The 15,855-nt window shown below is 41.7% G+C and overlaps 1 protein-coding gene across 1 annotated transcript in view; it reads right to left on the reverse strand.

Annotated features, from left to right (window-relative positions):
- The window catches only part of HEATR4 (HEAT repeat containing 4), a 41,056-nt gene that overhangs the window by 14,896 nt on the left and 10,305 nt on the right, over nucleotides 1-15,855 (reverse strand). Inside the window, exons 6-14 of the mRNA XM_023761326.1 lie at nucleotides 13,230-13,409; nucleotides 10,429-10,589; nucleotides 8,917-9,021; nucleotides 5,456-5,574; nucleotides 4,603-4,783; nucleotides 3,986-4,055; nucleotides 2,906-3,095; nucleotides 2,162-2,240; nucleotides 974-1,133 (exon numbers count right to left, since the gene is read on the reverse strand). Coding sequence (XP_023617094.1) covers nucleotides 974-1,133; nucleotides 2,162-2,240; nucleotides 2,906-3,095; nucleotides 3,986-4,055; nucleotides 4,603-4,783; nucleotides 5,456-5,574; nucleotides 8,917-9,021; nucleotides 10,429-10,589; nucleotides 13,230-13,409 — 1,245 coding nt within the window. The remainder of the gene's footprint in view (nucleotides 1-973; nucleotides 1,134-2,161; nucleotides 2,241-2,905; nucleotides 3,096-3,985; nucleotides 4,056-4,602; nucleotides 4,784-5,455; nucleotides 5,575-8,916; nucleotides 9,022-10,428; nucleotides 10,590-13,229; nucleotides 13,410-15,855) is intronic.

Genomic DNA, 15,855 nt, shown 5'->3' on the forward strand with positions numbered 1-15,855 from the left:
TCTTCACCTCATTATTTAGATTTTATCTGGAACTTTTAAGATCCTATCACCATAACTGATAGGTTCAGTTATATAAAGTTGAGAACTTTATAAAGTCTTTCTTTTTTTAAAAAAAAAAAATTTTTTTATTGATTTTAAAGAGGAAGGAACAGGGAGAGAGAGAGAGAGAGAGAGAAACATCCATGATGAGAGAGAATCATAGATCAGCTGCCTCCTGCAAGTCCCCCACTGGGGATCGAGCCCACAACCCGGGCATGTGCCCTTGACCGGTATTGAAACTGAGACTTTCAGTTCCCAGGCTGACGCTCTATCCACTGAGCCAAACCGGCTAGGGCTAAAGTCTTTCTTTTAAAGTTGTAAAACCATAGATATACGTAATATGATAGCTCTCCCTCCAACCCCACTTTCCAGAGGTAACCACTATTAAAGGTAAGCCCATACGGTTTTTTGGGGGTGTTCTACATTAGTTTTTATTTTGTACTTGTTTTTCTAATGTCATTTCCCCCCCTAACTTTCAAATCAGTTCAAATAGAGCTCCCTCATTCATTTTTTTAAAGGGATAAAACAGTAAATAAAAGCGAGGTGGGGAGGTGTAGGAGGAGGAAAAAAATAACAGAAGGACGCAGAAGAAGCCCAATAAGGAAAGGAGGTAGTAGCCTTTCCTGGCTCTCATCCTACAGGACTCATAATTAAGTCACAAAACATCCAGATCCTGCCCAGCCAGAGTGGCTCAGTGGTTGAATGTGGTCGACCTGTGAACCAAGAGGTCACAGTTCGATTCAGGGCACATACTTGGCTTGCAGGCTCCATCCCCAGTAGGGGATGTGCAGGGGTCAGCCAATCAATGATTCTCATCATTGATATTTCTACCTCTCTTCTCCCTCTCTGAAGTGAATAAAAATAACTTTAAAAAAAAAAACCCACAAAAACATCCAGATCCTAAAAGCATAGGACTCACCCCTTGAAAACCTACCTTGAAAAGTTTCTTGAAGAAAAGTACAGAGTTTCTTTGGTTTTTGCCCCTCTTTGGGTTGCAAGTAAATATGTTTTGCTTCCCCCTTTACTTTTTTTATGGCTTTCTCTATCTTGAATATTTTCTGGGTCAGCAAGTCCTTTTGGTTTAATGTTTGAATCTAGATCAAAACAAATAATATTGGGGAAAAACAACCACTAGGCTACAAATCATCAAAAAGCATTAGTGAAGTAACTTACTGCTCATGCTTGTTAGTATTAGGTGGTACATAAATACCAGAGAGCATTGTTCTCTTGTGATATTGGTAGGACATTTTTACATTTGTTAATGAAAAATTAACTTTAGCTTTTTGGGCATGATGAAAGCAATCTGCTACGAAATGTCTGCTTGGTGTGAGGTTGGTTTTGTGAATTATATATGAAGAAAGAATCTTTTACATTTTTAAAGTCCTTTTCACTCTATTTCTTCCACTCCTCTAACAGCTTTGAAAAATTAGAACCACCTATTCAGCTAGTGTTCTTTTGGTGACAGAGCCCAGATCAGAAAAGTTCAGAAGGAAAAAGAAAACGTCGGAGGCCAGCTCCAGTCCCTCATTCCTTCATTATACCTATGGGGGGGGGGGGGGGGGACGACGACGACGACGACTTTGGTTTAGGAGATGGTGAGGAGAAAATAGGAAACTATTTTATAAACAACAACAAACCCTGATTTTGAGAACTACTTAATAGAACTAATAGGATTTTGGTTTTGTCTTTTTACTAAGAGGATTTTATAATCCTATTTTGCACAGATGTTTTGTGTCTTCAAATGATGTGATATCTGTCCTAACTGGTTTGGCTCAGTGGATAGAGCGTCAGCCTGCTGACAAAAGGTCCCAGGTTCGATTCCAGTGAAGGGCATGTACCTTGGTTGTGGGCACATCCCCAGTAGGAGGTGTGCAGGAGACAGCTGATCGATGTTTCTCTCTCATCGATGTTTCTAACTCTCTATCCCTCTCCCTTTCTCTCTGTAAAAAACCAATAAAATATATTTTTTTAAAAACTTATATAAAAAAAATGATGTGGTATCTGTCTAGGATTGTAGAAAGTACTTCCGTGATGGGGGAAAATGGTGTGTACACATGCTTTAGGGGCAAAAAGGGTTTGAAGAATTCTTTTTCCCTTGAAAACACAGCTTGTATTTGTCTACCTTGTTCTTGACCTCCTGAAGCATTTCTTGGTTTCCTTCACGTTCTATCTTGAGTATCTTCATTGCCTGGTGAATTTCCCTGAAAAATAAGACTTCTTAGATTGTTTCTATCCTTTAAAAAAGCATGGGGGTGGAAAATACAGGACTTGGAATCAGTCAAGAATCCTAAATTCCAATCCTAACTATGCACTTTTGCTGTGCCTTATCCTCAAGTGGTATGATGTTTAACTTTTAAGGATGTTACTTAGTTTTTGAGATGATATATTTGAAGGTACTAATAAATACCATTTATTGAATGTCTTTATGACAGGTAGTGAACATTAATCACCACAAACCCATAAAATGGACTATCGTCTGCATTTGATATATGAAGAGAAAAAAAGGGGCTCTGAGAGTTTAATTAATTTACTTGGACTCACATAGCTAGTGCAGGCATGAGTTGGTATTCAAACCTAGACTTTTTTACTTTAAAGCCTATTGTCACAGTAGGCACTTTTGATACATGTTAATTGAATAAATTAATAACTTAAAACACCTGGGATAGAGAATAGGTGCGTGAACTATATGAGCTTGACTTTCAATCTAATGTAAATTCGTTTTTCTGTTACCCATTTTGGTAAGTAGGTGAATGGCACAGGTGAGCACATGGCTTTTACAGCCATTAGGCAGCCACAAGGCTGTATTCTATTAACAAGGACGGGCAGTACCCGGGGTAGGGGAAGGAACCAGAGGTTTAGTGCTTACTTTAGAACAGCATCATGTTTTTCTAGGAGCAGCACGTCTAGGAAGGTGTTCCTGACTTGGTCCCCTTGAAGGTTGAGGGCTAGGATGCTACGGCAAGCTTCTAGACGTACACCTGGTGACGCTTCATAGTGTATAGCCCAGAGCAGGAGGTCTGTCAGCGGGGGACTCACTTGGCCAATCTCTCCCAAAGCTGCAGAGATCAGAGGGCAGCGTCTTCCACTGTCACTTAAAACTAATCTGGCTATATCCTAACATCCAGAAATGGTCTTATTAATGTGTAGGCAGCCACTAAGTATTTGTTTTGTTTATTTCTTCTCTTTTGGATGATAATCACCATTAGAATTTCGGAGATGAGTTTGAGTAGAACATTATCGCCAAAGGATTCCTAGGAGGGGTGTTCTATCCCATCCTTGCCCATTAGGATATGAGAATACCTATCGTAAATAGGTAAATGTAGGGATGAGATATGTGACTCATAACTCAGAAAACTAGCCTAGTCAAGGCAGAGTGATGCTATGGCAAGCTTTAGTCGTACACCTGGTGACACTTCATGGAGTCTAGCCCATAACAGGTCTGTCAGCTGGGCCAATCTGTGAAGAAAGGGGGCACAATAACTTCACAGGTTTACCTAGGGCCGATTCTGCTAGGGACCTGCCAAAGACTCAAGCAACGTAGAAGATCCTTAAAAAGAAACTAGGAAATGTTGAGGGCAGGGTTTTAGGTCTGTAGCAGTCTTGAATGTGGTCTCACTTGTAGAGAGTCCTATAGTTGAAATCTCCAGAGAAAGCAAGTGTATCCAACAGTGTTTTCCAAGTGGATTCCTACTTGGAACTAATTAAATTGTCAGGGACTGTCAGCCCCTTTGCCTTAACAAGTTTGACATTGACCTAGACTCAGGATCCTTAACTAAAAATTTAAAAGCAAAAAATAATCGAATTTCTCAGGCAAGGAACTTCTGAGCAGGTGTGATCATCTCCCCTACACTCCACCCCTTACTAGAGAAATTCTGGGGGTCATTTGTATTAGCTTATGGAAAAGATATTTGAGGTTGAGGAGCTGGGGCCATTTTCTCTGTCATACCTCGAAGGGCAAAGGCCTTGATTTTCCAGTAAGGATCTTTCTGTATCAGATTCCGGAGGCATTCAAAAACCTGGGATAAGAAAGAAAGAAAACACCTGGGATGGATAAAAGGCAATGTTGAGTGGAGAAGACCAGAGCAAAAATGAACGAGAGGAAGGGACCCCTCTTGTCTGAAAAATGACATATCCTAGTGACAAATGAGCTGGAGTCTGAAGTATTACCCTGCACGCATAATATATTAGCTGAATTATCTCATATCTGTCCATTGTTTTTCTCAGCTCACAGATCTATATGGTGATACGGGCTTCTTTTCAATACCTCTATCAGGTTTTCCCCTAATAATGTGGAATTACAACTTCACTCACTGGAGTTGATCTTAAAGCCCATAAATAAGGTGAGAAGAAAATTCAAAGATGTGCTCTAAAGTCTGGGCTGGCTGGGAGCTAAATGTGGTCCCAACTGATAGATGTGGCCCATATATCCCCTCACCCTCCTGGTTCTGATCTCTCATTCTGTGTCCCCACAGAATGGTGAGTGTACTGTGCACAACAAGGGAAGCTCAGGGTAATGCTCTCTTCGGGTTTCAGGTAAGATGGGATCCTGTTTCCTTTACTCACCATTGTATTACGGATCTGCAGGGCACCTGCTGCTAAACAGGCTGCTCGCCGAACTGCCATGAAGTCATCAGAGAAGCAGTTTAGGAAGCTTGGGAAAAGCTTGGCGGTCATGAGCTTGAGCCCACCAATCAGAGACAGGGCTTCCACACGCTCTTGGGAATTTCCTAGACTCAGCTTGATTCTGTAAAGTACAGGTGCTTTTATTTCCCCTCTTCAAACTTTTGATGCTCCTTCCCCCCAATGCCCTCAGGATAAAATCCAACCTCTGTAGGCTCTCCATTATCCATTTCCACCCTTTCCTAGTCAGCCTTATCCCCTATTAGGTTAAGTTTCACTGGGTAGAGACTCGACTGTCTTATTTACTTGAATCCCTATTACCTAATTATGTCGAATGACTAAATAAAAGACACTTTCAAACATGCACCTCTTGCTTGCTACAGTTCTCTTTGCTGCCTTCACCTGTGCCATGCTCATTTCTACATTTGGCTCCCAAATGTCTTTCCTTCTCTTTGCCTGTGTAGTCTTAGCTGTCCTCCATGAAACTTGACCTTACTAGATATTTGTGTATCTTGCCTGTATAATCAGAATCATGTCATACTTTTGAACTCTTAATCATCCAAAATAGTGACTAACACCTAGTAGGCACTCAATGATTCTTTCCTTAGCCACATTGTTAGTATCTATAAGGACTGTTAACCTTTTGTTTTATCTAAAAAAAAATAATAATCCTGCAGTGGCACCTAGTACAATGCTGAGCATACAGAGCAGCTCCCCAAAGGCTGGCTGGCTAAATCCCAGGGCCTCTGAACATTTTTTAAGAATAGAAAAGTTTCTTCATGTTGTCTCAGTTTACCTGATTGTATCATGCAGCTCTTTCCCAAGATTCATTTGCCCCAGAGTTTCGGCAGCTGCTTGTCTTACTTCCTTATTCCAGTCTCTCCACATCAGCTGGATCAACTTATGTTTCATATCCTATGAGTAGGTGTAATAATTAGCTACCATTTATTGAATATCAATTTTGTACTTGACACTGTGCTCAGAGATTTTACCCATCACTTAATCCTCTCAAACAATCCAATAAAGCAGATATAACCATTTACAGATGACAGAATGCAGGTTTAGATGTACTTGCCCAATGTTAACAAGTTGAGTGCTGGAGCCAGAACTCAGACCCAGGTCTGTTTTCTAAGCTCATGTTTCAAACTACTATACTATGGCCTTGGCCTATTTGACTCAGTAATTATGTGACCTATATATCCCCCTCACCTTCCTGGGTCTGATCTCTCATTCTGTGTCCCCACAGAATGGTGAGTGTACTGTGCACAACAAGGGAATCGCAGGGTAATGCTCTCTTCGGGTTGATCAGGTAAGATGGGATCTGAAGGGTTGTGGGTTCGATTCCGATCAAGGACACATACCTTGGTTGCAGGCTTAATCCCCAGCCCCATGTGCAGGAGGAAACCAGTTGATGTCTCTCTCACATCAATGTTTCCCTGTCTGTCTCTCCTGCTCCCTTCCACTTTCTCTAAAAATCAATGGAAAAATATCCTCGGGTGAGGATTAACAAACAAACAAACAAAAAATAAACTATACTATGTTGGGACAATGTAATCTGTACTTGAGAGACTTAAGATTTGAAAGTGATGCATTAATAGGGTGACCAATTCATCTCAATTTGCCTGATACTTTGCTGGTTTTAGCACTAAAACTGCTATGTCCTGACTTAGACAAACCAGAACAATTGATACTTCTGTATATTGATACTTCTCCCAAAGGGGAAGGGACAAAGATTATTACAGTTGTTGATTTTGTGAATTTGTCTGAGCTATTTTCCCTGCTAGAAACATCTCCGTTTTTCACCCCTACCTGGTACCTGATGTTTTCCTACTCTGCTTTTCTGATTTAGTTCAAAAGTCATCTCCTCAGTGAACTCTCCTCTGTAAGCATAGGGAAAACCCCCATACTATCTTAAAACTGCTTCTGTTATAGCTATTTATAACCAACTGAAGACATTATCTTTGCATCCCCAGTGCTAGGATGTAGGATGTGGTCAGAAATTGCTGAATGGGTGAACTGAGGGACATACTACCTTTCTTTCTTTTTTTTAAAAAACATTTTATTGATTTTTTACAGAGAGGAAGGGAGAGGGATAGAGAGTTAGAAACATCGATCAGCTGCCTCCTGCACACCTCCTACTGGGTATGTGCTCGAAACCAAGGTACATGCCCTTGACTGGAATCCAACCTGGGACCTTTCAGTCTGCAGGTCGACGCTCCATCCATTGAGCCAAACCCGTCAGGGCCATACTACCTTTCTTAATTCCAGCAATCTGATGTAACGTTCTCATCTTTACCCTGTCCCCTGCTTGCTCTGCATGTCTTTTTACTTTTAGTCCTGAGTGATAGCTGCTAAGGGGATGAATGTGCAGATGAATTGGATGTTAAAATGATATTGTTAAAATGCAGATTATGATTGAGTTCACCTGAGGTGAGATTTTGCATTTCTAACAGCTCCCAGGTGACGCCTGGGCTTCCTGTCGAGGACTTTAGCAACAGGGTACTATAGCAGTTGAGACAGAATTAATTCAGACTAAAACATCTTCAGGTGATCATACTGAGTGGCCAGATTTTTTTGCTTTGCACACCAAAATTCGAGGATCAAAGAATGGAGGGTGTTCACTTCTCATGGGAATGGGAATGGGAATGTTCTGGGCCATTCTGGAGGTACTCAGTGTTATAAGGAAAAGATATAGGGACACATAGGAAGAAGGAGAAAATCCCACTTGGATAGCTGAAGATGATTTAAAAATTATGGCAAGAAGAAAGTTAGTTGAAAGCCTAAATGATGCTCAAGATTTCCATGCTGTGCAGAATCTTGGAGGAAGGTGGGAGGAGTGTGGGTGGGTGGGAAGTAATCAGCCAAAGAATATGCATATATTCATAATCCATGGACACAGACAATAGGGTGGTGAAGGCCTGGGGTGGGGCTGGGGGGAATGGAGGGGTCAATGGGGGGAAAAGTGACATTTATAATACTTGCAACAATAAAAAATTTAAAAAAAAAAAGATTTCCATGCCGGAAGTCCTCTTCAATTCCATCCAAGTCTTGCTCAGCTGTCCCACACTCCTTCACAGAACTTTAACTGATAAGTTCAGCCTATACTACTCTCCTCTCTCTCTGAAAAGTTTTAAGAGCACCTTACATTTATTGCTTGTTCTTGAATCATTTGTGTCTGTTAGTCTTGTTACTTCAACTATAATGTCAGTTTTTAAAAGTAGGGACTGTTTTATACCTTCTATGTGTTTACTAAACACTCAGGGAAAGCCAGCATAGACACTGGTGTAATTGGGTTGTTGGGTAGTTTTAAGTCAGTGCTTCTTAAACTATCTGTGATAGAGGACCAGTATTTGAGTGGGAAAATGTCATTGATACTTAAAAAGTACACTGATATTGAGGTAAAGTCAAATTACTATAAAAGTTTCTTTAAAAATGGATTTTAGAGAGAAAGAGGGAGAGGCAGAGAGAAACACCGATTTTGTTGTTCCACATATTTATGTATTCATTAGTTGATTCTTGTATGTGCCCTGACCAGGGATCAAACCTACAACCATGGTGTGTCTGGATGATTCTCTAACCAACTGTGAAACCCAGCCAGGGCGACTATAATAAGTTTTTTAACTCTATTGATTTTTTTTTTTTTTGCCTATTTCATGGGTGGGTTATAAACAATTTATGGATGGCCACCAAGCTGAGACGCAGTGGTTTAAGTCACAGAAAGACGCTGACATTTGAAGATAATTCTGGTTTGGGGTAAAAGATAGTCATGTGAAACCTGGCTGGGTTGTTCATTTGGTTAGAGCGTCATCTGGATATGCCAATGTTGTGGGTTTGATCCCTGGTCAGGGCACATACAAGAATCAACCAATGGCCCAGCCGGTGTGGTTTGGTGGTTGAGCATTGACCTATGAAGCAGAAGGTTATGGTTTGATTCCCAGTCAGAGCACATGCCTGGGTTGCAGGCTCGATCCCCAGTGTGGGGCGTGCAGGAGGGAGCCGATCAACGAGTCTCTCTCCCTCTTCCTTTCACTCTCAAATCAATAAAAGTATATATATTTTAAAAAGAACCAATGAATGTATAAATAAGTGGAACAATAAATGGCTCTCTCTTTCTGCCTACCTTCCTCTCTCTAAAATCAATAATAAATTAATAAGACAGAGATCTGTTTGGTAAGAATGGGATACTAGATAGCAGCAAAAGGTGGAAGGCTTTCTGGCATAGACCTTATCCTGGAAACACAGAAAGAGAAGACTTACCAAACAGACATTTCCACTGACCCGTGAAAGAGCCCGGCAGGCCACAACCCGATCCTTCCATTGATGGCTATTCAGCTCCACAGCAAGCATGGTGTGTATCAGGGTCTGAGGAAATGAAAGACTTGGATGGGTGTTCATGATCATCTTTACAGGTACTAGAACCTTGAAGAACTTCCATCCTAACATGGCATCCAGTATAATGTCACAGACATGTGAGATACTCATCCCTAGCAAGGAATAGGTTATAAAATGTGGAGTGCTCTTCCAGCCTTTTTCATCTCATGGCACACGTAAACTAATTACTAAAATTCTGCAGTGCACCAAAAATATACTTTTTGCCGATCTGACAAAAAAAAGTAGGTATAATTTTGATTCATTCACACTGGCCTATTGTTGTGTTGGCTATTGTCCTTTTTTTAATTTGACAAGCTAAACTGTCCAGGCCGGGTGGCTCAGGCAATTGGAGCGTCATCGTAAACACCAAAAGGTTGCAGGTTCAAGTTTGATTCCCGGTTGGAGCATATACAGGAGCAGCTGATCAATGTTTCCTCTCTCACATTGATGTTTCCTCCTCTCTCTCTTCCCCTCCTCTAAAATAAATTTTTAAAAAAACATATTCTTGAGTGAGGATTTAAAAATAACAAAATAGCTCTGGCCAGTGTGGCTCAATTGGTTGGGCTTCATCCCATGCACCAAAAGGTTGCTGGTTTGATTCCCAGTCAGGGCATATGCTTGGGTTTGGGGCTCCATCTGCAGTAGGGGGGGTGCAGGAGGCAGCTGATCGATGTTTCCTCTCACATCAATGTTTCTCTCCCTCTTCCTCTCTCTAAAAATCAATAAACAATCTTAAAATAATAAAAATTCTTGGCACACCAGTTGAAAATCACTCATCTAAGCCAACGGACATCTGGGATTATGAATCAGGAAACAAAATACAGATTTTGTCATCTGAACAGAAAACTGGGGCTTTCTTAATTTTTTTAAATTTCAGAGAGATGGGAACATGTTCCACCTATTCACACACTCACTGGTTGATTTCTGTATGTGTCCTGACCAGGGATCAAACCCACAACTTTGGCGTATGGAACGATGCTCCAACCAACTGAGCTACCAGGCCTGGGCGTTCCTCTTCTTGACTTTAACTACCTTTACTCCTAAAATGATTTTTATGTGCCTCAATCTTTGTGTTTCATGTTTCTGCTGAAAGTAAACAGAATTCTAGGTCTGTGTGGTTTCAAGGGTAAATTTGTGGCAAAATTCTACATGTTACAACTCTTCCGGCATACACAGAAACCATCTGCAGTCTACTTTTCTCGCCTAGTCTAAGCTAACTGTTGTCACTTTGCCTTGTATACACCTCTCCACCCCAGTTCAACCACTCCAAGTCTAGTTTTATCTATGCTTGAGATCATCTTACCCAACCACACCTGCATTTTTGATTCTTTACATGCACTGAGACCCAACTGTTCCCAAAACTTGGTTTCTTTTTCTGACCCTGTAATGCACACATACCATCTTCCCACTGAGATGGCTCAGGAGCAGGCAAGCCTGGTGCTCAGTGTCCTCATTCTTCTTGTAAAACAGCTGATGGAGGATCCTCTTAATCACAGGGTAAATGTCCACACCGTCCAGAGCCAAGCACTGAGCTGCAGCCCAGCTGTCCACGCTATTACCTGCCACGGTGGGGTGAATAGAGTCCAGGTAGGTGACCTGTTTACCCCGCAGAGAGAACAGCCTTTGGGCTGGTATCCAAGGCTGTTACCTGCCTCATATCTCACTTCCCTGTGCCCCTCTCAGTCTAGAAATCCAATTCCATATTTAACCATATTTAAATGGATTATATCAAGGTTTTAAATATAGACTGAAAAATCTTAATCTCAAAAGTGAAATCTTCCCCAGCTGCAATGAATTGCATCAAGTTCCTAAGGTATTGCCTCCTCTACCACTCCCACTTTTCTACAGATGAAGGTTTCTGTTATGTAGTAAAGAGGGGGGAGCAGGATCTCTTCCCTTGGGTTTGCACCACACTGGGTACTTCTTAGGACTCATCCCTATCTCCCATCTCTTGAGGTTCTTACTCCACACACTGGGAAAAAGAGCACATAAGAGGATACAGGGTTCTCCAATCTCTGATATCCTCACAGATTTCACATATTCTTCTACCAGGGGTGGGCAAACTTTTTGACTCGAGGGCCACAATGGGTTCTTAAACTGGACCGGAGGGCCGGAACAAAAGCATGGATGGAGTGTTTGTGTGAACTAATATAAATTCAAAGTAAACATCATTACATAAAAGGGTACGGTCTTTTTTTTTTTTTAGTTTTATTCATTTCAAACGGGCCGGATCTGGCCCGTGGGCCGTAGTTTGCCCACGGCTGTAGCCTGTACTTGGCCTTCACTAATTTGACCACAATTCTAGCTGAACGCTTCTTACTGGTCCCAGCTGTATCTACTTCAGGTGAGTGAGTGTTCATGTCTTCTCTTTCCCTGTAGGCATTGTCTGTCCTTATATTTTGAAGTTAGTCAAGGTTTTTTTTTTAATGTAAGGGTGGGAGTAACACTCCTTCCAGCTCCCTACATCCAGGGCAGAAAGTGAAAGACCTGAATACTTTTTTCCGCCCTCTTTTGGAATAAAAATATTTCCCAATGACTTCTATGTTTCCAAGATTTAAATATCCCAATGTTTAAATTAACATGTACTCAATTCTTATCCAATCCCCACCCTAATTACATTTTTATTTTTCTTGTTAAAAAGATTGGTTCAGCCCTAACTGGTTTGGCTCAGTGGCTAGAGCAGTGGTTCTCAACCGTGGGTCCCAGGTTCGATTCCGGTCAAGGGCATGTACCTTGCTTGCGGGCATATACCCAGTAGGGAGTGTGCAGGAGGCAGCTGATCGATGTTTCTAACTCTCTATCCCTCTCCCTTCCTCTCTGTAAAAAAACCAATAAAATAGAGGCCCGGAAATCAGGATTTTAAAAAGGTTCCCAGGTGATTCTAATGTCTGGGTGCTGTTGAGAAGCTGGGGTTATAGGGGGGGCGTGCGGGCGGAAGGGACCGGCTCGATTCCCCTGGGGGCATGTACCTTGGTTGCCAGCACATCCCTAGTAGGAGGTGTGCAGGAGGAGCTGATCCATGTTTCTCTCTCATCGATGTTTCTAACTCTCTATCCCTCTCCCTTCCTCTCTGTAAAAAATCAATAAAATATATTTTAAAAATAAATAAATAATTTTTTTTAAAAGAAAGATTGGTTCATGGGCTATGCTTACATTTTCTATGGGAAAAGGGGAGATTTCTGCCTTGGATCGCACCCTTTAGAGAGAATTAAGTGTGATCATAGAATTTATCTTCTGTGGCTTGTTGAGTATAAAGAATAAAATATACGTGTGTGTGTGTGTGTGTGTGTGTGTTTGTGTGTGGTGGGGGATTTAAATCTTAACAGATTCTTGTTAGGTAACAGCAATGAGGCACTTCTGGCCTGACTGAGAGATACAGTTTTTCCTCCCCTTAGAGATTGGGAAGTCTGGAGTGGAGGCTTTCTTAAAACAAATGAAACAAGTTGTTGAGCTTCTATAAGCAGGAGGACAAACCAGTCTTTCAGTTGTCTTTTCCCAATTTCCCAAAGAACAAGCACATCTCTGAGCAGTTAGGCACCTTGGGCATATCACTTGACCTTTTTGCTGTATTACTACTCCAACAATGCATGTGGACAATGCCTATAAGTTAATGTGCACAAATGGAAGCATGATGTGTTCAAGTGGTGATTTTTAATTTTCAGGAAGTATTCTTAAATATTGTTACATCATATTTTCAATTTAAACAAAATCCAGGTGTGTGAAAGGGCATGGTTTCTGGTCAAACCCATCTATGAAACACCACTAGGTGGCAGTGTACCTATTTTGTCAAAGTACCTAGGAAGAACTACTTTTTCTATGTTCTAAGATGAACTGAAATCCAATACAATAGACATCACAGACATGACAATGGAAAGGAACAGATGGAGAAGCTAATGGTAAGAATATCTCCTCTTGCCCTGACCGGTTTGGCTCAGTGGATAGAGCGTCGGCCTGCAGACTGAAAGGTCCCAGGTTCGATTCTGGTCAAGGGCATGTACCTTGGTTGCGGGCACATCTCCAGTAGGAGGTGTGCAGAAGGCAGTTGATCGATGTTTCTCTCTCATTGATGTTTCTAACTCTCTATCCCTCTCCCTTCCTCTCTGTAAAAAAATCAATAAAATATATATTTATATATATAAAAAAAGATATCTCCTCTTTACCCCATATTCCCAGGTCAGAAGAAACGGAGAGTTCCTCACCTTTCAAAAGGGCAGTATGCATGATGTCCCGGGCAAGGGGATTATGTGACTGTATGGCATATTGGCATATTGCTGCTGCCATCTGCACATTGAAATTCTGGTCACCAAGAGCAGCCTCCAGAGGCGGGAGTAGAACCTCTGGCAAGTCCTGGATTGATGGGGCTTCCACAGTCTTCTCGTCTGTGATCAAAAGAGAGCTGAAGAAGGGAGTGCTGGCCCCTTTGCTTTTCTCTGAAACAGCTTCCTTCCCATAGCCGCATGCCAGTCGCAGGTGCTTACTTCTATGGGCCCCTACAATGGGCAGGATTTTATGACCCACTTCTGTGCTGGGTATGCCAGTTCCATCCTTTCTCATCTGGCCTCAAAGAAGGTATATTCAAGCCAAAGAAGAATGTTTCCAGCTAGGCTATGGTGACTTTCACCATTAGTTTTAGTGATAAAAATCAACCTATTTACCCTATATGTTTTTGTATTTTTACATTACATTTTGTACTTTTATATTATTTTTTAAGTATATTTCTTTATTGATTTCAGAGAGGAAGGAAGAGGAAGAGAGAAATAGAAACATCAATGATGAGAGAGAATCATTGATCGCTGCCTCCTGCACACCCTCCACTGGGGATCGAGCCCACAACCCAGGCATATGTCTTTGACTGGAATCAAACCTGGGACCCTCCAGTCCGCAGGCTGACACTCTATCCACTGAGCCAAACTGGCTAGGGCTATTATTTTTAATAATAGCAATTATATTTAGGTAGTGCTTTGCCATCTATATAGTGTTTTCATATTCATTCTTCCAACCTTTATTGAAGTAGACAAGGCAGATATTACTGCAGAGCTCACCTGAAATACGTGTATGTTTAACAAACAGGCCAACACTGTTATTAGCCACTCAGTACCAGTCTTCTGAAGGATATAGGATGGGAGCACAGTTTGCCAACAGGGCAGCCTCAGGCACTCCTTTTGGCCAGAGTTCCTGAGGTGGTTTGTATAGCATTCCACAGATCCCTCTGGGGACACCTCAGGACTATGGAAGACACTTTGAGGACAAGTCTTATGTTTCACTGGAGTTAGGATCTCTTATAACAACTCCACAGATATCATCTTAGGGTCCCTAAAGGGAATGCTGTTATATAAGTCACAGCATTCATGGAAACCCGAAGGATGGTGCCCCTTTACATATTTACATTTCATTTATAGTTCTTCCCAGTCCAAATGTAACTAATCAGTCAGGGTTCATTTTTATCAGAAACAGTGTTGCCTATAAAGATAGTTCCTGTCCTTATCAGGTTAGCAGAGTAACAGGTATGCATTTAATTAAAGCTCAAATTCTCAAGTAGAAGGGGAAGGATTTTATTAACCTTTTGTCCACAACTATCCTCACTTTATAGATAAGGAATTTGAAACTCAGAAGTTAACCGACTTCCAAGAAGCTGGACCTGTGACTAAGGTTTTAGGACTTCTAATCTATCCTTTGTACTACTGCTGCAATCCACTATGCCATGTGTTAAGAATGACCTAGATGGAAATATATATTTCAGGGGAATAGAAGCAATTGATTATCTCAAGAAATAATGAGTAGATCATTTTCTTTGGGAAGGTGTGGGGAGGAAACAAAACAAAATCTAGACACTGAGGACACGTGAAAGGGATCATGTGAAAGGCATAGTTCTGGCGGAAGATAAAGATGTTTGTATGTATGTGGAAGATTTGGGGATAAGATTATGATATATGTTGCTGTTTATTGAAGGTTTTTTCTATGTGACAGGCACTGAAAATATATCATCCCATTTAATACCCAAGGAAATAAGCATTTATAATAAAAAATGTATATGTGTGGACACATGTCTAGCAGGGACACCAAACCAAGTCTGGGTGGTGGGGCAGGGAAGACTCCTCAGAGGAGGTGACACCTTAGCTGAAAACTGAAGGGAAAATATAGAAATTAATCATATGAAGAGAAGAAGAGTTTTCCAGCACAGGAAGCAACAAATTTGAAAACTTGAAGGAAAAATGCCCATATCTGGAACTCAATAGACAGGATATAAGTGAAATGAAACTTTAAAAACCTGGCAGTTTTGTAGAGCCAAAATAGTCCCTGCCCTGAGAGAGTTCCTTGCCTGCTAGCGATGGCAGAAAAGTAAACAATTATGATAGAGTGATAAATATTAGGACTGGGATAATATTAGGATGCTACCTGCAGCAGAGAAGAAAAAGTGTCAGCCCAGGCTTCACATAAAAGGTGATATCTGAGAGGGTGCTTGAGGAATCAGGGTCCATTGGTTTTATGTCCTTTCAATGGCATTTATAGTTTCCACTAAAGGCTCTGTGCACAAAATTTGTGCACTGGGTGTGTGTGTCCCTCAGCCCAGCCTGCACCCTCTCCAATCGGGGACATCCCTCTCACAATCCAGGACTGCTAGCTCCCAACTGCTCACCTGCCTGCCTGCCTGATTGCCCCCAACCGCTTCTGCCTGCCAGCCTAATCACCCCCTAATCACTCCCCTGCCAGCCTGATCGATGCCTAACTGCTCCCCTGCTAGCCCGATTGCCCCCAACTGTCCTTCCCCTGCCAGCCTGGTCACCCCTAACTGCCCTCCCCTGCCAGCCTGATTGCCCCCAACTG

This window comes from Myotis lucifugus, unplaced genomic scaffold (assembly GCF_000147115.1).
Source record: "Myotis lucifugus unplaced genomic scaffold, Myoluc2.0 scaffold_207, whole genome shotgun sequence".
Taxonomy (NCBI): Eukaryota; Metazoa; Chordata; class Mammalia; order Chiroptera; family Vespertilionidae; genus Myotis; species Myotis lucifugus.